This window comes from Crassostrea angulata, chromosome 5 (genome assembly GCF_025612915.1).
Source record: "Crassostrea angulata isolate pt1a10 chromosome 5, ASM2561291v2, whole genome shotgun sequence".
Lineage (NCBI taxonomy): Eukaryota > Metazoa > Mollusca > Bivalvia > Ostreida > Ostreidae > Magallana > Magallana angulata.
The window spans coordinates 48680799-48702724 of NC_069115.1; the positions used below are offsets into that span (position 1 = coordinate 48680799).

At 35.4% G+C, this 21926-nt stretch overlaps 4 protein-coding genes across 4 annotated transcripts; 1 reads left to right on the forward strand and 3 right to left on the reverse strand.

Moving 5' to 3' along the window:
• Positions 1-962: 962 nt before the first annotated feature.
• LOC128184618 (perlucin-like protein) lies at positions 963-10717 on the reverse strand. The gene is made up of 6 exons (XM_052854176.1): positions 10618-10717; positions 9661-9714; positions 6747-6991; positions 6560-6650; positions 6130-6359; positions 963-1099 (listed from the first exon to the last, which is right to left on the reverse strand). The coding sequence occupies exons 1-6, from the start codon at positions 10664-10666 to the stop codon at positions 1073-1075; spliced, it is 696 nt and encodes a 231-aa protein (XP_052710136.1). The 5' UTR covers positions 10667-10717; the 3' UTR covers positions 963-1072.
• LOC128184619 (uncharacterized) lies at positions 2655-4311 on the reverse strand. The gene is made up of 4 exons (XM_052854177.1): positions 3905-4311; positions 3680-3744; positions 3457-3551; positions 2655-2952 (listed from the first exon to the last, which is right to left on the reverse strand). Exons 1-4 carry the CDS (start codon positions 3956-3958, stop codon positions 2834-2836), a joined length of 333 nt encoding a protein of 110 aa, XP_052710137.1. The 5' UTR covers positions 3959-4311; the 3' UTR covers positions 2655-2833.
• A 3078-nt stretch (positions 10718-13795) lies between the features above and the next one.
• LOC128184570 (versican core protein-like) lies at positions 13796-16757 on the reverse strand. Its single transcript, XM_052854110.1, has 9 exons — positions 16649-16757; positions 16393-16440; positions 16165-16230; positions 15847-15975; positions 15574-15717; positions 15054-15256; positions 14703-14793; positions 14150-14379; positions 13796-13870 (listed from the first exon to the last, which is right to left on the reverse strand). The coding sequence occupies exons 1-9, from the start codon at positions 16692-16694 to the stop codon at positions 13844-13846; spliced, it is 984 nt and encodes a 327-aa protein (XP_052710070.1). The 5' UTR covers positions 16695-16757; the 3' UTR covers positions 13796-13843.
• A 240-nt stretch (positions 16758-16997) lies between these two features.
• LOC128184571 (C-type lectin domain family 12 member B-like) lies at positions 16998-20495 on the forward strand. Its single transcript, XM_052854111.1, has 5 exons — positions 16998-17103; positions 17831-18294; positions 19446-19536; positions 19904-20133; positions 20384-20495. The coding sequence occupies exons 1-5, from the start codon at positions 17055-17057 to the stop codon at positions 20408-20410; spliced, it is 861 nt and encodes a 286-aa protein (XP_052710071.1). The 5' UTR covers positions 16998-17054; the 3' UTR covers positions 20411-20495.
• Positions 20496-21926: the final 1431 nt, after the last annotated feature.

Sequence of the window (21926 nt, forward strand, 5' to 3'; positions counted from 1 at the left end):
ACAAGTCGATAAAATTAAAGACAGTTGACACGTGAATAATATACAGACAGTAACAAGTCGATAAAATTAAAGACAGATGACACGTGAATACAAACAGTAACACGTAGAGAAAAAAGACAGTTGACATGCGGATATAGACAGTTTACAAGGTCATACAGACAATGACACGTCTACATACAAACAAAGAAATGCGGATGCAGACAGTTACACGTGAATACGCAAAGTGCATGTATCATGTGGAAACGGACAGTTAAATGGCGATAAAGAGAGTGACACTTAACACGCGGATACAGACAATAACAAGTCAATAAAGTTAAAGACAGCTGACACGTTATTACAGACAGTAACACGTAGAAACAGTAGCACACGGTTATAGACAGTTGACAAGGCGATACAGACAATGACACGTGTATAAACATATGAATGCGGATACTGACAGTAATTATAACATGTGGATACATACAAAGCCTGTTTCATGTGGAAACAGACAGTTGACATGGGGAAACAGACAGGGACACGTGGTTAAAGACAGTTGACATGGGGATATACTAGTCGACAGTATAACAAGCGAAAAAAGACAGTAATACGCTGGCATAGACAGTTGACAAGGGCATACGTGTACATACAGACATATATAGGAAAGTGGATGCTGACAGTCACATGGAGATAAATACAGTACATGTATCACGTGGAAACGGACAGTTGACATGGTGATACAGTGAGTGACAAGAAGATACTGAGAGTAGCACGCGAATAAAGACAGTAACAAGAAGATAAATTATATGTAACGTGTACATACAGACAGTTGACACGGGGATACAGACAGGGACACGTAGATATTGACAGTAACACTCGCGCGGATACTGACAGTGACTTAAGTACGGTTTGAAAAAAATATGCCTTTTAAGTGAAATTACAACTAAATTTCTGCCGCAAGACAACAAAAAAGCTGAAACAAGGAAATCAGTAACACAGTTGCTGAATATTTATTTCAAATATTTACTACCTACAAATCTTTCAACAATTTAAGTTCAAGTGCGTCATGGTCGTTCAATGTTGTGTTCCGGTCTAGCTACAACTGACACAAGCACGGCTGTCCCTTAAAGTAAAAAAAAAATCACAATAGCTATAAAACGTTCATATCTCTGCCTACTTCTACATACAGTACTTTGAAATAATAAAAAAAATTATGCCTTCTTCCATAAAAACGTAATAATTTAAACATTGTGATATTTATAAAAAAAAAAAAACATTTTGGCGATAATTATATCAATTCAATATTTTTTTTCTGAAATAGCTTGATTTTCCATAACAGAATCTGTGAAAAACATGTACCAGAATAATAGGAAAATATAAAACATATTCACGTGGAATAGTCTGCAATAGCAAATATCTTAATCTCAATACAGTAACATGATTGTATTTTTTTTTAACCCAAGCTTTTACTGTATAACAATTTAAATTGCCAGTAATTTTTTCAACTCATTGTAATAGTAATACTAGTATACCATCCCTAATCTATGTTAATAAATCACCCTTTTCAGTTTAAAACTAAAAATTCACAAAGTAATGGCATAGTTCTTTGTAAAAGGTAATTTCAATCCTTTATATTTAGAAAAAATATATATAATTCAAACCTTTCATTCAATAAAGGGGGGGGGGGGGGGGGGGCGGGGGTGTCGAGGAACAAAGTATTTTAATCGTTTCGAAACAAATTGTGTTTCTTTTGTAGTAAAAACATGAAAAGACACTATAATCACCAGTGTTTTGATTTCGAATTTATTTGTCATATTTAAACAAATGCTTTCTTTGGTGGTTCATGCGGAATATGAGGGTGGCGACATTGCAGAAAAATACATAACCCGCGTTAGCAGGTTATCTAAATTTTTCCTGCAATGATCGCTACCTTCATAACCCGCATGGAATATAGAAGAAAGCATTTTACTGTTTAAATATGACAATTAAATTCAAATTTTGAGATTTTTGATAATTTATGAAAAATACCAGCTGTTGAACCTAATTATTTTTTTGAAAAACATTGCCTATTGATGTACTCCGTTTCTGTGGATAGGTAGTGTTTATCAATTCAGGGTTGAGAAATGGATTAATGATACTATTCACACAAAAGAAAACCGAGTTTGCTGTCACATTGACAGCTTTTCTCTTATTTAAATCTGCATCAAATTAAAGTGCGCAAAATGACTTATTCATATACATGTTGTAAACGTTCCTGTATATTGAGATTGCCCATAAAAAAGACCAGATGGTAAATATTCTTGAAACTTCGCCAGTATACTAGGGTTGGTATATATATTACATATGGTTAAAAATAAGAGTTTTGCTATTGTACCCAGCAGGCATTCTAACGTTGATTCAACGTTGAAACAACGTCATGCCTCAACGTTGAAATGACGTTGAATTTTGGTTGAATATGAAAGTTGAATGGACGTTGAAATTTTGACGTTGATTCAACGTTGATATCTGACGTTGTTTCAACGTTGATTTAACGTCTTCTGACGTTGATACAACGTTTAAATTTAGTTGATATTTGGTTGAAATGCTACAACTGTTTGACCTTGAACACTGATTTTTTTTCGCTAATTGCAGTGAATCATTTTGCCTCAAATTATTTTATGAACAACATGACACCAGAACAAATATCATTAATCAATTTATTCAAGAGAGAAACAGTTAAATAAATTGAAAGTATCACTTAAAATCACTGATGGATAACCTAGCTCACATCTGTAGCTAGCTTTTCACAAAAACATTAGTTTAAGAAGATGAAAAAGAGTAAAATCATTAGTTCTGGTCAAGTGAACGTGAAAAACAGTCAATCTCTTCTCCTTCTTCCACCTCCTCCCACACGCTCCGGGGCATATTTTAGGAATTTAGCCAAATCTTCATTGAATTTTGATTCTGTATACTGTGTATGAGATGTCAATACAGTTTCTGAAACAGACATAAAGGTGCTTTATAATATATGTTCCTCTGTATATATTTTTTTCTTTACATAAAGACAATTCAACCAAAATTGGATCCTTTGATCTGCTCCAGTGGCTTTTTCCTTGCAGATCACGGGATCTAATTTCTATTAGATTGCCATAAAGATAACACACCATTTTTAAATAGATGTATACTGTAGATTCCTAATTAAACACAAGGAATTAATATCCATGTAAAATTGCCAAAAGCACATCTCACGGATTTTATGATCTCCCTATTAATTTTTGGCAGGTGTAAATTTAATGAATATATATGATAAAAAATTATGTGTTCTAGCAATTTGATGCATTAAATAATTGAATCGCAAAATGAAGTAATCATGAAAAATGAGGAATCTACAGTACTCTGCGTCTGCACCAACTAATCAAATTATGTTTTAATTGTTTCAATCTACATGCATGTACTACAAATGAGAAATTTGACAGTAGTAAAAATCAGAAAACATTTTACCTTTTATAAGGAGGTAGAGTTGGGAGGAACCAAAAGCTTTCTTTCCCCGTTTTCCCTTCATGTTTAGACCAGCCATGTACAAGTTTGTCATAGTTCTGAAAATAAATTGAAATATGTCATACTTCAAATACTTAGTATTTCATATCACTCTGAATACAATGTCAAACATTGATTTTTTCAATAAATGATCTTTAATTATTCAGTAACATCATTCTTTATTTACCTTAACATTGCTTTCTTCATGTGGTCAGTACCATCTGTACCTCCAATCTTTTGAAGCAAGAATTTCTGAAATGCAATTGTTCATTTTCATTCATACTTTCAGTTTGTAGTGTTACTGCAATATATAAATTTTCATTCCAAATATTTTTTGTATGTAAAGTGTGTGAAAAGATACTGAAGTAATAAGACCGTAACACACAAACGGAACTCAAAAAACTCGTATTACAAAACGGCTTCGATCAGTTGCCTGGGTACACTTATTGAGTATTAAAACTTGCATCGTTATGTTGGAGACCAAAGATCAACGACAACAATAAAATCCCAATTCTATTTATAGTTTCACTCTTCTGTTAACTTGTACGTAAATCGGAAATTCTCTTAGTTAACTCGTCCAAAGAGTCATTCGTGATACGTGTGAACTATCGTACATAACATTACTAACGTTAGTGGTGAAAAATAAAAATAAAAACACCACAAAAAACACCAAAAACTTAAAGACATTTTCAAGGCTAACAATACTTTGATATTATTAGACTAATGTAAGTTGGAGATCGATCAATTTTTACATGCATTCTCTGTTCGTTAGTGGTGAATTCAAAAACACGCGCCATGCGGTTAAGCATTTTTTTCTAGCTTGAAAAAAATAAAAACATTATACAACATGCATTATATAATTGAAAGAAACACTTACTTTACTATTTTAGAGGATGAAATCCAAAATGTCCTTGTATTATAGGTCGATGTAGAATTTATAAATGCTGCTCCTCACGGTCTCAAGTTTGGAATGGCGTTCAAAATGGCTTCCCAGCTAGGATATCTTATCCCCAGCTGGACACTGGTTCTTTGTTTCAGTTGGCGCGGTAATTTGTTCGCGCCAGTAATTAATACTTGTCTGGCCAGCATGCGCTTTCAAGCTGAGCAGATATGGAGGATGTGCAATAGATCAATGGCTATCGCGCACCTTGCCGCATAATTTGTTTACATGCGCTAACTTTCGCCATAACTGAATTTATTTCACTATCAACAGTTTTATTCATTAACACTATATATATAAATGATTCATAAAGTTACTTAAATCATTTCAAGCTGTGTAGATATTTGGGGGGGGGGGGGGGGGGGGGTTTACAAGATCAATGCCTATCGCGCGCTTTCCGCATACATGTAACTTATTACATGTGCGATTTTTTGCCATCACTGATGATGTTTTTTCACTTTTTATGCCCACAAATTACAGAATTCAATAATTACACGAAATTATGAAAAATACAATTTTATAAATATATGTATGAGAAATTTGGTCGATATTGGTCAGAATATCTGACGTATAACTAACGTTGAAAATTTGTCATGTTGATAACGTCTTTTTCTTCAACGTCGCACAACGTTGTATTTTGGTTGATCAACGTCGTCAACCATGATCAACGTATTTTCAACGTTGGTACAACGTCGTATGCCTGCTGGGTAGTTTTTACGCAAAAAACCCTCCCAAATCGGCCTTCTTATATCTAAGTAACAAAAAATTCTTTATCTATAGCAACACAAACTTTTGTAATATCTTTAAAAGTAAATTTCTGGTAATGCAAATTTTAATAATGTCTATTTCATTTTACACTCGATTTTGAAAGTTCTACTGAAAAACAATTAAGACAGGCAAATATATTTACACTCACGTAGTTTTTACCTATCTTAATTAAATGGTTTTGATATATTTCGCTTTGTAATATGCATAATTAACGGCTTTACGTCATTCGTGGGATAATTTTCACCACCTTCTGTAAAACTGTTAACACTTACTGTAGAAACTGCTGAAAACACCTGCAAAAATAATTTAGCCATTCCTTAAATACTCATATCATACCGCATGGAGACTGTTAATAACAATATTATCATATAATTGTCGTTCAGAGACAGTTGTATAACCGTCATGTGCAGGAATGGTATTTTATGTAAATATCATGCGAGGCAGACATATATTGCACAATGGCCGCCAACCTACTTCATGTAGGCCTATTTAATTTCAAAGATATAGATTGACATGGCTAGATTGCACGTGTTACTCAGGCTTCACGCGAGCATCCAGATTTTTGTTCGCCTCCTATCGTGTTCCGAGAAATTATAATATTTGCCGGGGGAGGGGAAGGTCTGTGGCCTATTTTCCATAACTTTACTATGTGAATTTGATAAAGAAGTATGAATTTTCACAGGGGGTACAGATGTATCGGTACAGCTTGGTATAGTTCCCTACGTGAGGGGACATACCTGTAAGCGTACGCACCAGGGACGTATATACATGTACATACGTCCCCGGTACATACCCACCCACCTTTTTCATTTCAAAGATATACCGGTAAAGCTTGGTACAATCCCCCGCCTGAGGCACAGACTGGTAAATATCTATATTCATTTACAGTTGTATCAGTAAATACGGCTTGCTGTGCATTAACCACCCACCTTTTTCATTTCACAGATGTATCGGTATGGCTTAGTACATTCCCCCACGTGCCAGTGGTAATCGTAGGCCTGGAAGAACATCCCACAAAGGTGGTTCCCCGAGGGGGGACTCACCGGCTCCCCACCGTACCAGTCGTATTTGGTACAGGCCTGCTGGGTCAACCCCCACCCGTAAGTCTCTGTGCCGGGGTGCAGGAGTTCGTTCAGACCGTGCCAGCATCCTTGGTCCACTGTAATACAGTAAAGTGGCCAATCAATTAACATGAATTGGTTCATATGAATAAAAGAGACTTTGGCAATAACAGAATTTATAGAGGTTGCATATGTATTTATGAAATGTGATGTCATTTAAGACGACTATAATTCTATAAGAACTAGTTTTATTAGCGATTGGATACAGTGATATCAGATTTTAATAACTGAAGTTTACCTCTTATTTCTTTCAAAAGTCTTCTCAGGAACTCGTTTTCCTCAGCTGTTTCTATACAGGCCAAATGAGCATGCATACTGGCACATTGTATCTGGAAAAAAGAAAAAAAAGCTTTGGTTTTCTAAACGATTTCTCAAAGCAAATTAAAAAAAAAACGTAGAACAGGAAAGTTTTAAGTTCTGCTTACTGCTGCGTTCACCCAGGGTTTTTCATCACTGCTTAGCAGATAGCAGCTGTCCTTGAAGCCGAACCATCCGTAGGGGCAGGGATTGGCCCCACGGTCGGGCTCCGCGTGCCCAAACATGTCGTAGGCCCGCCTGTTTGGCGAGGCGCCCATCGATGCCGCCGAGGCGTACCCTGGCCCAGTGGGCGGGACAGGATCAGAGAGGTGGGGCACAGAGCTCAGAGAAGGACCATTGGCCAATATTTCGTCTGTGGAAAACAGTTACATGAATTATCAAATCGTTGAGTCTCCTCTTTTTTTTTTACCATAATAGTTCCCATAATCAAAGAAATATATACTGCATGTCAAATAAATATAACAATTTTATAATAATATTAATATGTATAATATCTAAGATATTTTAATTCATGTATGTATTATTCTATATTGAAGTTAAGTTTTTTTTTTCTAAAATTATAAAAATTATTAAAAAATATTGAAACTTAATGCCGTTAGTTTCTAATACATGCACATAAATTGAATTATAGTTTTTTTATCCATTCATTAAACAATCGTTTGTATATATTTTTGTAAAGCACTGTTTTTTAAAACCTTATATAAAGTCTTTATCTGTACAACTTTTTTTAACATACGAAAAATTTTAAATATGATTTACATGTCTATCATAAATGCACCTTTTGGTACTTTCCAAAAACATACATTTTTTCCTCCGAAACCTATATATCACCATTTCATCATCATTTATTTATTATAGTGACATGTGTTACATCTTTTACAACTGAGTAGTATACAATTAAAATATATCAAACACCCGGCCCATTGGACCTATGTGTCACTGTAAACACTAAACAATAATTTTTAATACATGTGCGAGAATTTACTTTGTCTTAATTTATGCAGAATGTATAAAATTAGCAGTTTGTCTTGGAAAATTGCAAATGAGAGTTTGAAATAGATTGTCTTGAGATAAATATGAATTATTCGAAAAATTAACTTTGATAAAGTTCACTTCTGAGATTGTTTTATAGAGCGCATTTTAGAAGAAAATGGAATTCATCCTCCATTTCGTCCAAGATACAGAATTTACACGTGCGCTCAATGACAGGTTCCCCCCGAAATCGTCCGGTCTCTATCCTCAGCGGTAATACCCCAAACTGAAATTGTGCCATTGTTGACCTAACATGTTTAGGAAAATTCATTGAAATATAATTTTCTAGGCGAAAATGTTCCTTTAAAAGTTTGTATGTTCTTAATTTAGGAGTGTTATGGATATCTATTTGCCATCTGAGTTCCTGATCTGACTGCTGTTTGCCGATAAAATAGGTTATGTTACGTGGGTGCATATTTTCATAGGCTGCTAGTAAATCTGCATCATCTAGAATAGACTTTATGCGCCGGCTCGAACTTCGTTCACCACATAGTGATCGGTCACACAGAAAAACCTTTTTGGTGATTCGGTTTGTCCGTTGCCATAAGACGGTTCCAATTAAAGTCGAACCATGTTTGTTTTGTGTCTTGCGCTTGAATTGTCCATCCACATTCGCCTCGGACTGCCAAGGGGGGGGGGGGTCATTCGATGGACTCCTAGGAAGTATCGAACTGCGCAGTCCTGTACCATGTCGATCTTGTGCGATGTTTGGTGTCCCCATACTCCGCTACAGTAGTCGATTATTGGAGTGACACAATTGTGAAATAAAATTTCGTACGTATTAAAAACGATATCTTTTAAATGATGTATTTTTGAGATAACTGAACCCAAAGCTCGTCCTCCAGATTTAGCCAGATTTTCTGTGTTGGTTTTAAAATCCCTATTTTCGTCAAAGATGATTCCTAAGTATTTGTAAGAAGGTACATAATCGAGAGCATTATTTCCTAATTGAAAGATAACCGGACTCTGTTTCATTTTTCGCTTTCTGAAGTGCATGACTTTTGATTTGATAATGTTTATTTGGAGGTTCCAGTTGTTGCACCATTCTGTCACCAAGTCTAGAATTGTTTGCGTGTTGTATTTGGATACCCTTGGGTAATGATTTGATTTGTATCGCCAAGTCGTTTATAAATAACGCAAATAATTTAGGTGAAAGATTGTCTCCTTGCCGGACTCCTGAATTGCAAGGGAACCACTCTGTCATGTTGTTTCCTATCCTTACACATGACTCAGTGTTTTGATATATTGCTTTAATTACCGGTATGTTATTAAAATTTCCGCCTACGCCATTTTGTAATAAACAATACTCCAAGAGGTCGCGATCGACCGTGTCAAACGCCTTATGTGAATCAATAAATGTTACAAACGTTGAGTTCCTGTTTTGAATGACGCTATTTAAAGTAAGAACATGGTCTTCACAAGATCTGTTTTTTCTGAATCCATTTTGTTCGTCGACAAGAATATCATTGTCTTCAAGATAGTCTGTTAGTCTTTTATTCAAAATAGAACTAAACACCCTGGCCACAACGGATAGAAGACTAATACCTCTATAGTTCATCGGGATTCGTTTATCAGAATTTTGGTCGTTTAATATATAAAGATGGTATGGATCTCATGTTGATATTAATGTTGATAAAAGTACATTACAATCAAAATATTTTCAGCGGTTTAGAATTTTCAAATTTTACAATATCTTTCAAAAAATAAGTTTTTAAATTGTTTTGAAAGGTAAAAATTATAAAAGCTCCAGCGAGATTCGAACTCCTGATTAACAGGTTTGTACTGCGCTACGCTATCATGCGATAAAGGATTTAAGATTATATGCTTGGTTTTATTGTTTATTTCGATCGGAAGTACACCACGATATGAAAGTGTCCAATACAACCTTAAATGTATTATGCACTATCAGACATAAACTATTACTATACTAGAATGTCATATAACCATTGTAACTAAGTTCATGATAGTACTATTTTTTCATATACATACGTAATCCGCCGGTTATTGAATTCGGTGAATAGTCTGTGCCCAAAGTGGCTTCCGCTGAAAAATATAGCTCGTAAATGTATCAATCAAAACATCGGGCCTTTCCGGCAGAGCTCGGAAGGCCCGAGTAAATGTGTGACTCGTATTTGTAGGACTTATAATGAATTCCCACCTACAGCGAAGTCAGTTTCATTCCCCTTATCTTAAAACAATGGATAGAACAAATTATTAATATGCTACAGTTGGAACTGTTTATCCTAGCACATCTCTATGAGCAAACTTTATTGTTACTGATAAAGTTGGGATTATAAATGGTATCAAACGTTAAACTAATGAGAATTAAAGTAAGAAGGCTTATAAAAAAATCGTGTGTTTATGGTAACACTGATGAAAAAATTAGGTTAGATTGGTAGAGGTTTTTTTATTTGTATATTTTTTTCTGCATGAATCACAAGAATGTTTGTATGTGTCATATTTAAAAACGAGGTTTTTAATAGAAATAATATAGAAATTACAATCGGATAAAAACAGACATCTACAAATGGTAGGATCGGGGCATTTTTGTAGGTTGGGTCGGGTTACATTAAACACTCAACTTTTTTAGGCCTAAGATTAAAACAAAAGTCTATAAAACATGTTTGCTTTGAAATCAACGCTTATCAAATGACAAAAACTAATTTGCATAAATTGAAAGCTGGTACTAGTAACTTGTAACCCCGGAAACGAAAGAGTAATACACATACAATCCTTGTATGGTATGTGTATTACTCTTTCGGTTCCGAGGTTACAAGTTACCAGCTTTCAACGTATGCAAGTCTTTCAGTTTTGATTTTCAGTGTTTTTAAGGTCAACTGAAGTTAACATTATCAAACGTTTTAAAATTGATTTTTTTTTTCACACAGTTTATACATAAAATTCTTAGTTCTAAAATTCAAACTTAAAGCTCCGTAAATTTCTTACCTACTATTGCGGTTAGGGTTGTAACACACAAAGTCAGCAGATATTTCATATTGAATTCGGGAAATCGGTGTCTGCTTTCCTCGACTTTAACATTTATACCTGCACTCCATCTATATGAATTAATTATCCCTTTTTGATAGCCTCTAAAAAGATAAAACGCTTTATATTTCAATAATCTTATTCGATTTTATGGTAATGATTTTATAAGTAATAGGAAACTACAGGAATTTCGACAGGATTTGTTCATAAACTGCTTCACCGAAAAACAAAATGCCTCGCTAGTATTTGCAAAGTCCGGATTGCGTACACTCAGTCTCTTGCTTTGCTTCTGTCATTGTTGCAGGAGGGGGGGGGGGGGGGGAGGGGGGTGGTCACCCGGTGGCTCGTTCTTTTCGTTCGAGTTGGTTAAGGTACTACCCGGAAGTCAATTATTGATACCTGGAATTGGGGTTAATCTGGCTAGGCGACGGTAGACGTCATTAATGCGCCTGGGATAAAATGCTAAAGTAAGAGATGTTAACAGCTGGGGTGGCTGTTTGAAATGTCGACATGTTTATGCAAAAGTTTGATTTAACATTCGTCTCTACCAGTAAAAGTAAATGACTAACGCCATCTTGCGTCATACCAGTTCGAGAAAAGACCACATTAGCATTCATGTCAGAATTTGCCACAAAAATAAAGTAACAAGAGGCCAAAAGGCCTTGACGTCATCTGACGTCATATAGCCTTTGGATCATCCTGGCAGGGAGTCCCAGTTTATATAAGCTTCATTTTGGAGTCAACCTCAATCTGAGACCCCTCTTTTACTTTGGTAGAGGGTTTTATTGACAACATTACCATGCATTTAGTTTTATCAAATATATATGGGAGTAAAGAAGAAGATTTTCCAAGATTAAATACATTTGAAGTTCTTTGCCTCATCCTTAGACTTAAGCCCTGACCAAGGGTACATGAAATTGTCCATCACGGTAGAGGGCTTAATGAACAATATAACCATGAATTAAGTTTTTCTCACATGTGTAGGACTAGAAAAGATATCTGAAAATTCGACCTTTTTGCATATTTGCCCCCTTCCATAATCCCAGGGGTGGTGAGGTTATAATTAGGTATACTAGTATCGCTTATCGCAGAGATGCTTTAAACCAAAAATGGCATGGTATCAATCGGCGTTATACTTTTCTAGAAGTAACTACAAATGAAAAGGACTATTAACGGAAGACGCACGGGCACCAATCGCAGCTTCTCGGACCTTTCCGGCAGAGCTCGGAAAAAACCTCGAATGTATTACCAAGGCGTCCATGACAACAACAACCCTTTTCATAAAACTTGATATAAATTCAACACATTGTACGATCTGTTGAGATGTGAGTTAGATTTCAATAAAGTCAATGATATACCCTAAAATATACCACAGAAACGACATACAAGGTTGCCTAACCGACACTTATTTTAATGGGAAGCGACTCCATTTTGTATAGAATTCTAACATCCGGTAATGTTAATGCATTCGGGGTGTTTTTCCGAGCTTGCCGGAAAGGCCCGAGAAGTTGAGATTGGCACGGGCACGACGCATGAGGACGGACGAGCAATAGGTCACCTGAGTGTTCCGATTTCAGATGCTACCTATATCTATATTAAGTAGAAAGTAGGGAATATATTTGACTTAAGCTTTACTGAAGTGGATTAGAAAAGCAAAATTAATATTTCTTACACCTTAAGCGGGATAAAGCATCGAGGTGAAGAGATGTTTCATACCAGCATCGATTTAGATGGGGAGCACCTATGGGCTCAACGGCCAACAAATGATTTATTACCGGTTAAAGGAAATAAAAAAAAAAAAATTTCGTTACATATTTTGGAGATAAAGTTAAACTTCTTTATTCATGGTAACATTTTGAATATTTTTTACAACAACTTTAAGTGCGTACTATTTGATATCCACCAGTCCATTACTTACCTAAACACCAATTTGATTACATGCAGAGTACATTCAGATGTCCTTGGATCCGCCTACTTAGATCGCTACAAATGGCAATCCGTGTGAGCGGATCACACAAGTTAACTTTTATTTAACACCAAGTTAATACAGTTTTTACAAATAAATTATATAAATTAAATTGAACAAATCGTCGATTTGATTCGTGATGAATTTTTCAACTAGCAAACTACAAATTAGTTACTGAGGAAAAGATAGCCAAATCTGCTAATGATCTAATGCAATCGAAATGATTTTATACGGTTTTATACAGTCTATAAGAATTTCTTTTTTACATCGGAAGTTGTCTCGTAAGCCCATTAACGGTTATTCAAAAGCCTGACTATCTACAGTAATTGATCGGTGGTTCTGGCGAAGAAAGGTTTAAACAAATCCATTCGTTTTAAGTCTGCTTCATTAACATGTATTTCCATATCCATTGTAGCCCGCCATCTGCCGCCCTTGTTTTGTTTCCGGTCTCTTCCTTCTGACTTCCGGTCCATTAATTTTTCCTTTAATACAGTGCTTTAAGGATTAAATGCCTCTAGAAATCTTTATTTCTTTTGCGTTAAGCTATATCGATGTGCATATTATTTACGTATAATATATAAAATGGCAAAAGCAATTTTATAATCAACATAATGTTCTACAAATCTCGTCAACAGTGCATTTAGTCATCTATAATAGAACAGTGTTTATCTACGATCACCAGACTTTTGGTCTGATTTCTTGAAGGTTCGTTCGTGTAATTTGACATTATCCATCTGCATATTGAGTACTAGCATTCGATCTCATGTTTAGTCGTTTAGTCATTTATGCCATTTTAGTAATACGGGTTCTTACCCAACGCCCTTTACAAAATTGAATTTCTGCAGTATATGATAAATGTCATTGTATGCATTCACCCCATAGCTAAACAAACATGACCCTACTGTACTATACTGAAATCAAGTTTCTTCATTAAAATTGTCAAGATATAATAATATAGGGGATAGAGAAAACTTTTATAAATTTGCTTTTTTCAAATTCACATTCCTTCAATATTGGTAATTTGAGAATGACTCAGTTCAGATTGTAGTGAAGGATCCAAGCTGAACATAAAATCCATGTTTTGAATTCGAATATTCACTGTGGAAACTTACAATATAATACAGGACAATACTGAAGAATTGCACAACTTCTATAAGAAATAAAATCAAACAGTTTGATGTTTTATGCATATGTTTATATAGAAATAATCCTGTACACAGTCTAATACTGGCATCTACAAGGCTTTCCCTGAAAAGATAAAAAATATTTTTGTTATTAATACATGCGAACATCTACATCTAAAACACCCATCAAAATCGATTTTTCGAAAAATGTAATAATAGAAGATATAAAAGGATATACAATTTCATTTTTTTAAAGCTGTAAAATGAATAAGTAAAATCATTACGGCAAATAATAAAAAAGTTCAAAATTTGATAAAACCATAGAAATTGTGGTAGCATCTTTGCTGGTAAAGTAAAAATACAAAACTTTCCAATTTCTATATATAGAGTAAAACATCCAAACCTGGGCCATTTCGCAAACGTAGTAGTTTCTCTGCACACAGCTGTCAACATGCCAGTGGTATTGGTAAGTTTCCCAGAATGCACCACAGTTCCAGTCTCCGCTGGCGTGGTATACAGGCTCCGACCCGTACCAATCGAATTTGTGGCACCTCTTCTGGCTGAAGCCCCAGCTCCATCGGTGTTTGTTAGGATACAAACAGTCGTTCAGACCCATCCATGCGCCGCCTTTAACTGTCAAAGAAACAAACTTGTTGACACGCACATAATTGTATATTACATGTACCGTTAATTAAGGAGGCTGGATAATCAAAAACATTACCCATCAGATCTACCTCAAAATTCGCAGCAGAATTGCTGAACCCATAATCAATCATTTAGTTTAGATGAAAAAATTTCAATATCAATATTTTTTTAGTATCTCTTCATCTAAAGGAGATAAATACAGTCTAAAAAATGGCCACGATCATACAGCCCCCTTAATTATTTGTTTCTGTTCATGAACACATGTAAAATGTATAACAGTGGGCTGATATATTCTATATACTAATAGATACCTCGGTATTCGGCCAGGTACTGACGAATGAATGAGTTCTCGTGAGCTTGATCAATAATCACAAGATGGCCTCCTTGGCTAGCACATTTCATCTTAAAATCAAGTTAACATAAAATTACTCAGTATTCATTTGAAATTTCGGGTTTTTTTTTTACATTATTCATTCTTCAAAAAAGGTTATTGAATTTATCAACCCTGTGTCTAATTTCCACAAAACAAATACATGTATCGATATTAAAACCGTCAATGAATATTGTCCATTATATCACTGATTATGCCTCGGTTATACTGGGACGTCAAATTTTATAACAAATCCGATATAACCAAGAGACTTGGGAAAAGTAATCAATACCTCTGCTTGCCACCAAGAGAGCCTGTCTCTACTGAAGAAGTAGCAGTGTTTGTTGTATGGGGTCCAGCCGCCCGGGCATCCACCCAGGGCGAGTTTGGCAGCAGCGTAGCCGAAGGCGCTGTACCGGGGGGCATCGCCATACCCCGCGTGGTGACCGCCGCCAAAGGCTGGGGCATAATCGGACCCAGAGTCGGGCCCAGGCACTGAAGATAGAAATAAATATATTTGTTATTTTTATGGATATTTTTATGGATATCAATGTTGACAGTACGGTGTTGGATTTCTTTCCGAGTCTTTAATGACCTTAACCTTGGCGCGTAGATATAAAACAATAATATGCAAATGTATTAACACGAAAACAGAGATAAAGTGAGTTTTTAAACCAAGTTAAATAAAATTTAACATTATATAAATATCCACGTTTTGAACAAATGATTACAAGTTTTAAAGTCAAAATAAGTATAAAAAGATATTATCCCCATCCATGCTAACATGAAAATAAAATATATAACAGACGCACGTTTTGGGATTGGTGCACATTTCTTGCCGTTCCAGACAAGAGGTTTTTTACAGATGCATTTTCCGCTCAGACATCGGAGATTTCCGCTGCAAACTCGTCCCTTGTATCCTACATATCCGGTACATTTTCCGCCATTTCCTAGATCTGAAAAGGATAAAACCCGAATCCAATAGTTCAAAATAACATTACGCTGGTTTTTATCTGAGTAAATCTATAAAAAATCTCGATGTTGCAAGCAATCGACTTGCCTATTGGTTGTATTGGAATACTTACATTTGTGACAAATTTTTCCGTTCCAGAAATATCCCGCGGAACAGATACACTTGGTTTTACACGTAAGGGTACTTCCGCACACGTGACCCTTGTAAGCAGCTAGGTTACAAGTCACTCCATACAACAGTTCTAAAGCCAAAATGAACTGGTTTACATAACCAAACCGAAACAATGGCATTCATAGATAAAATTTAGATTAAAAGGGATTAAGCTTTTAGTGTGTAGAATTAATTGATAATTATAGAAATGCGTTCTTAATATTAATTTTATTATCATAACGAATTTAACAAATTCGATAATAAATTATATGAAACATACGAGTCGCACAAGATTCCCCATTCCAGAACTGGGTTTTTTTACAAGAGGATGGGCCACCGCCATAACCTGTCGGAAGATTAATCATTTATTCAGCAACATTTTTGGAATGACGAAATGGCAAAATGGAATACATCTAGAATTCCTTTATTGAAACATAAGGAAAATATCAATATTTCTACATGTAATTTCATAAGTGGGGAAATGGTTAAAAAAGTTGTCCCAATTTACCTCCAAAACCTGCGTCTAGATCATTGAAATCTGAACCATATTGTGCACCTGTAATTTACAAGGTAAAGTTTGAGGAACATTTTGATAAAGACAGTTTTACAGGTTAAAATATCAAAAAGCCTGGTATTTTAGATCTGTACAATTTCTTTTAGCAAAAGTGTAATTGCTAACTTCTTATGGTATGTTATACCACGATACGGTTAAAATTGCGTTTGGAAAATTGTACTTTGCATTACACATGTTGCGTTATACTTACTAGCAAAGCCCGCGGTCAGGAGACCTAGAAGGAGAATGGGATTCATTGTTGTTAAAGTTGATGCTCTCTGTGGTCCACCACGGCACTATATATACCCACATATACACACTTCATTTAATAAATCTACATGATCACCCTGTTCAGAAATTGCTTACACCTCCTGTTTTTGCAGCATCTATACACGTGTTTCAACCAGCGAACAAGCATCGAATCCGCCATTTTCATGTTGTTACGGCAATGATTGCCTCCCTTTAACGGTTAAGTCATATCGAGGCCGGGCCAGGTAAGCTACAAATCGAGCGTAAAATTACACAATTAAGGCGTTTGTAATGTAAGAAAGAATTATGATGGAAAATGGCAGAGTTGAACATCCTTAAACGTCACGATATTTTATGGAACGACAAAAATGAAGTGGTCAGTTGTATATTTGGTTCTTTTTCTGGCAATCATTGAAGGTAAATAGTTACAGTTAATCCAGGAAAATAACATATTTTTGTTAACAATAGTTAATTAGAATAATTGGGAGACTATTTACGTGTGTATTCCCGTGGAAATTTATCAACTAGAACCATTTTAACCATTTTAACTAGACCTTGGACTTTCGGTAGGACGTACATGTAACTTATCTTTTTCTTGCGTCAAAACAATTAACAAATGACGCTGCTTTTAAGCGAAATTTGCACCGATAGCGTAGTCTTAGCTCGAAAACCTGTCCGTATCTTGTTGATTACAATGAGCCATGACTAAGTGGCCAACGATGAAATAGACAGGCTTACGTCACATTGTTGTTCATTCCAAGTTCCCAAATCCAAGCTCTTGTTAAAATGGTTCTACGAAAACGTTACTCTGATAGCTTTACATAAGGTTGGTTTAATTATAATAATTAAACGAACCTTACGTAAAGCAATTAGGATAACGTTTTTATGAAACCATTTTGATAATTAAACGAACCTTACGTAAAGCTATTAGAATAACGTTTTTATGAAACCAATTTAACAATTAAACGAACCTTATGTAAAGCTATTAGAGTAATGTTTTTTATAGAACCATTTATATAACAAGAGCTTTGACCAGTGGCGTAGCCACATTGAACTAAAAAACGTTAGAGTTTTTACCACTGTTTTCCTCCTAATTTTTTTTTTATAGGTTTAAATATTTTGTTCTTCAACATTGTATTTATAGAGAGGAACAAAGTAAATGCTGTTTCGAAAGATGGAGTCGCAAAGACCGCTTCGACAAAAGTGCCAAAGGTTAAGGTTGAAAAAGCAGTTCCTTCTACCGCCCCAGTGAAAAAAACAAAATCGGAACCAAAGCAGCAAGAGACAAAGAAAACCGCAAAAAATGCAACCTCAACAAAGGTCAAGGTTAATAAATCAGGAAATAGGAACACCATTCACGTGATTAACATCAAGGTCGATTTACCTCCCTCTAACGACAATTCAACGACCAGTCATAATAACTCGACAAATTCGTCCACGAGCACCGTGATCCAACCCCAGAAAGATTACACCATCGTTGGAGACTACAAAATTTTCAAATACGAAGATGACCATATCAAGAAAGATGACTGTCCGCCATATTGGCACAAATACGACAAAAACTGCTATCTCTTTAGCAGAGACCGCCTCAACTGGTACAAGGCATCAGTAAGCACAGCAATTTAACACTAAAAACTGTGAAAATTATATTTCAATGAACAGGAAAACATCTGTTCGAGTACGTTCACAAAAAAATGAATATGCTGTCATTGCAGATCATTAAGTTTCAGTCTGATAAAGTGTTAGAAAGTTATGTTCTTCATAAAACGTCAATTAGTGAACTCGCAGACATGTTTATTGGACTCAGAAGTCCATTTGTCAAATCTGCTCCCTGCATTTTCAGAAACGAGCTGCGAGTAAAAGGAAAGAAAAGTAATAACATTTTCTCTTCATGGAGGTGTTTTGCAGTGTTATAGAGTATATTACAACAACAGTTGCGAATATCAAAGTACTATTAATATAATAGATACAGAATGCAGGTTCAAGATATTTGTATTGGTTACGTCGTGAAGTCACTTAATACTAGTAACCCCCCCCCCCCCCCCCCTCCCAAATTAAAAATCAAATTAAGAAATACTTGTAAGCTATCGGTGATCATAAAAAAGTAAGATATGACCGTTCGGTAGACAAATTAGTTCAGCTTCTCTTTTAAGGTTATTCAAGCACTGGCGTCGGAAGCAAATTGAAAGTGGGGGGGGGGGGGGGGGCTAGACTAATCCTCAGATATACTGAGAGAAAAGTAATTCCCAAAATCATGGAAATCCTAATCCGTGGGGGGGGGGGGACCTATACTTCCAAAAGAAAAAAAAACTTACTTACCCAATCTTTCCCCCACAATCATGAAATTCCTAATCCGTGGGGGGAGGGGGGGGGGGGGGCTAGTATGCTTCTAAATCCAACTTCTCAATCTTTCAAGGTAAATTTAGGAACAATAATCTTTCCTGCGAGAAAAAGTGGGGGGGGGGGGGCTGAACCCTCTATTATGCTATGTTTCTAATAGTTGGGTATAACTTTGCAAAAAAAGTGGGGGGGGGGGGGGGGGCTTAGCCCCCCCCCCCCCAGCCCCCCCGGTTCCGACGCCTATGTCAAGTAAAGAAAATGAGTAGAGACTAGCTTGTTTATTGACTTTGGTGACATATTTTTGCCCCCTACATTCATGATAAATTCTGTTATCATATACAAGAAAATATGTAAGGGGCAGAAATACGCCATAATAATTGACAGCTTTGCAAGCATTCAATTTATATTTTTTTTGACAGATGAAGTGTTTTGAGTTGGGAGGGTTCTTAACCACGGTTGAAAGTTCCATCGAAAATACATACATCATAAATCAACTGAAAGCGTACAAGAGTAAGAGACCCACAATCTAGAACAATTTTCACAATACCTTGGACTTTCGGTTTGACTATCTGTTTCGGTTTAACTATCTATTTCTTACATCAAAACCTGTTTAAAATGATGCTGGTTTTGAGTGAAATATGCACAGATTATGAAGTCATAGTTCAAATGCCAGACAAATCTTGTTGATTTCAAAGAGCCATGGCTGAGTGGTTAGCGATGAAAAAGACAGGCCTCCGTCATATTGCAATTTGACACAAATAATCAAAAGTCCAAGCTCTTGTTAAAATGCTTTTAACTCAAATTCTAGCGTATCAGTCATGTATTCTAAAACCCCCAGTTATGACTTTGTGTACAGTAGCATTATAATTTCTTGAAGTAAACAGAGGCGCTTGGATGGGTCTTAATACGGTTCTCCACCCAAAAAAGCACACCTGGCACTGGGGGTTCTCTGGAAGCCAAAACCACGGCTTTGACTGGTATGGATTCGAACCCGCGTACAAGAAGAAGGGCGATTTTCTGTGTGCCATTTTCTGGAAGACCTATCACTTCCATTGGCATGTCGAGAGTTGTTCACAGGAAAACTACTATATCTGCAAGATTAAACTGGTAAGAATATAAAAAAAACAACAACAAAAACCGTACATGATTGTATATTTTAGAGTATGAACAAAAACAGAGATATGGTCCTTACACTGAGAATTAAAACCTCTCTGTTCTTTTCATACCTATAATTTTATTTTATTTTTAAATTTATAAAATTTAATGTATGTAAAGTAAAATCCGATCTTTAATATCTAATGAATAATGTTGTTTAAAGATATTTACATTTTAGAATTGTTGCCTTTTATTTTTGTAGAAGGAATCCTGCTCTTGTACGTTCTAAGATGCTACAGAATTTAAATGGGAAAATGCACTTAATTACCCCGCTAGTATGTGATTGTGTATTTATTAAAAGACGAGGTGTTGATTCATGGATGATTTGCATGTCTTTCTTGTCCTTAGGGAAACATACATGTGTGGCCTTCAAATATAACTGCACTTGGGCAAAGTTCATACAAAACGATGAAATTCATAAAATTGATTTATGTACATTCCCAAATGCGCGTTTTCATCATTTGATTTTATTTCTTACGATAAAAGAGTTCCTTCTAAATATGGCACCAAAGTGCAAAAAAAGTAGTATAAAAGGGCTTTGCCAGAGTTGAACTAAGGCGGCTTTTATTTTAGCAAGCTTGTTAGTTATTTCGAATTAAGTAAATTATGTGTATTTGAACAGGTCGGGTACACTACCTTATACGGATAGCCATATTTAACACGTGACAGTATTTTCGGCAAACAGATTCTCCAATCCAGTGAATGAGTTGCAATGCATGACGGTCTATAACGTGTTTACGATTCAACAAACGCACGTGGTATTTGTCTGTTTTATACACAATATTTAATTGCTTGCCGGAATTTTTGTACATCTTGATTTTTACTTTAGAAGGTGATAAAGGAAAGATTACGTACCATTAACGTTGTTCCATGTTCACATTAAAAAACACTGTTGTTTTAGTTGATTAATTGTTGCTTAAAAAATAATCAGTATCAAACGACTGACAAACATACGCATACAAGTACAAACATATTTTGATAAGAAAAAAACATCACATTTGTGAATTGGTGACTTTTTCATTGTGCACTAGAAATAAATACAGGTAACTGTACATTTTTAACATACGTGAATAGCCACGGTAGTAGAAATGCATAAATATACAAACGCAGAAGCGCAAACTATATGCAGCATAAAGTAGTTTGTCCGTTAAGCATTCTGATGAATGTCCCTGAAGAAAAATATCACCGCACGTTCTACTAATGTTGTCCCAAATATGGGGTATCACGTGAAAAAAAAACCAAAAAAACAAGTATTCACTGCTTTTAATTCAATAGGACGTACCTCTCTTTTGAACATTGACAATGGGGTATTTAAATAGGTTGATATAAGTCCTTATATGCAATATTTTTAAATGTGAGCATAGAAATTGAAGTTCAGACATAATTGTCCATATTACTTTCATAAATTCTGGAAAATCATTCAAAATGAATTTCCAAAGGACAATTCAAAATGGTACATATTTTTAATACGCTTTGTATACACCGAAACTTGTAGTAGCCCACAATGCCTTGCAACTCATTCACCTGATTGGTTTGTCGATAAAAGTAAACAGATGCCAAATCTAGTATGCAAATTTATGCCGACGTCACAAACTATAGTGGTCTCGACCTGTTGAAGCATAGTAACAATTCTGGAATCCCAGTTTCTTTCAAATAACTTCATTTTTTTAAATCAGAAAATACATTAATGAAATCTTCTTTCAAAAGAACACAAGCTATTAGAAAAAAAAGTTTAGGACGAGTTT

Excerpts from the sequence above, each read along its gene's own strand:
- LOC128184619 (XM_052854177.1), bottom strand. The coding sequence starts at position 3,958 with ATGCAAGTTTTAATACTCAATAAGTGTACCCAGGCAACTGATCGAAGC. Across the intron at positions 3,745-3,904 it reads CAACTGATCGAAGCCGTTTT|AAATTCTTGCTTCAAAAGAT; the intron begins GTAATACGAGTT and ends ATTGCATTTCAG. Across the intron at positions 2,953-3,456 it reads ACTCTACCTCCTTATAAAAG|AAACTGTATTGACATCTCAT; the intron begins GTAAAATGTTTT and ends TGTCTGTTTCAG.
- LOC128184618 (XM_052854176.1), bottom strand. The coding sequence starts at position 10,666 with ATGAAATATCTGCTGACTTTGTGTGTTACAACCCTAACCGCAATAGTA. Across the intron at positions 6,992-9,660 it reads TTCAATAACCGGCGGATTAC|ACGAAATATTGGCCAATGGT; the intron begins GTATGTATATGA and ends TGTTTTCCACAG. Across the intron at positions 6,360-6,559 it reads ACTTTTGAAAGAAATAAGAG|TGGACCAAGGATGCTGGCAC; the intron begins GTAAACTTCAGT and ends ACTGTATTACAG.
- LOC128184570 (XM_052854110.1), bottom strand. The coding sequence starts at position 16,694 with ATGAATCCCATTCTCCTTCTAGGTCTCCTGACCGCGGGCTTTGCTA. Across the intron at positions 15,718-15,846 it reads CGGAAAAATTTGTCACAAAT|ATCTAGGAAATGGCGGAAAA; the intron begins GTAAGTATTCCA and ends TATCCTTTTCAG. Across the intron at positions 13,871-14,149 it reads ACGTTTGCGAAATGGCCCAG|GGAAAGCCTTGTAGATGCCA; the intron begins GTTTGGATGTTT and ends TTATCTTTTCAG.
- LOC128184571 (XM_052854111.1), top strand. The coding sequence starts at position 17,055 with ATGAAGTGGTCAGTTGTATATTTGGTTCTTTTTCTGGCAATCATTGAA. Across the intron at positions 17,104-17,830 it reads TTTTCTGGCAATCATTGAAG|AGAGGAACAAAGTAAATGCT; the intron begins GTAAATAGTTAC and ends TTGTATTTATAG. Across the intron at positions 20,134-20,383 it reads ATATCTGCAAGATTAAACTG|AAGGAATCCTGCTCTTGTAC; the intron begins GTAAGAATATAA and ends TTATTTTTGTAG.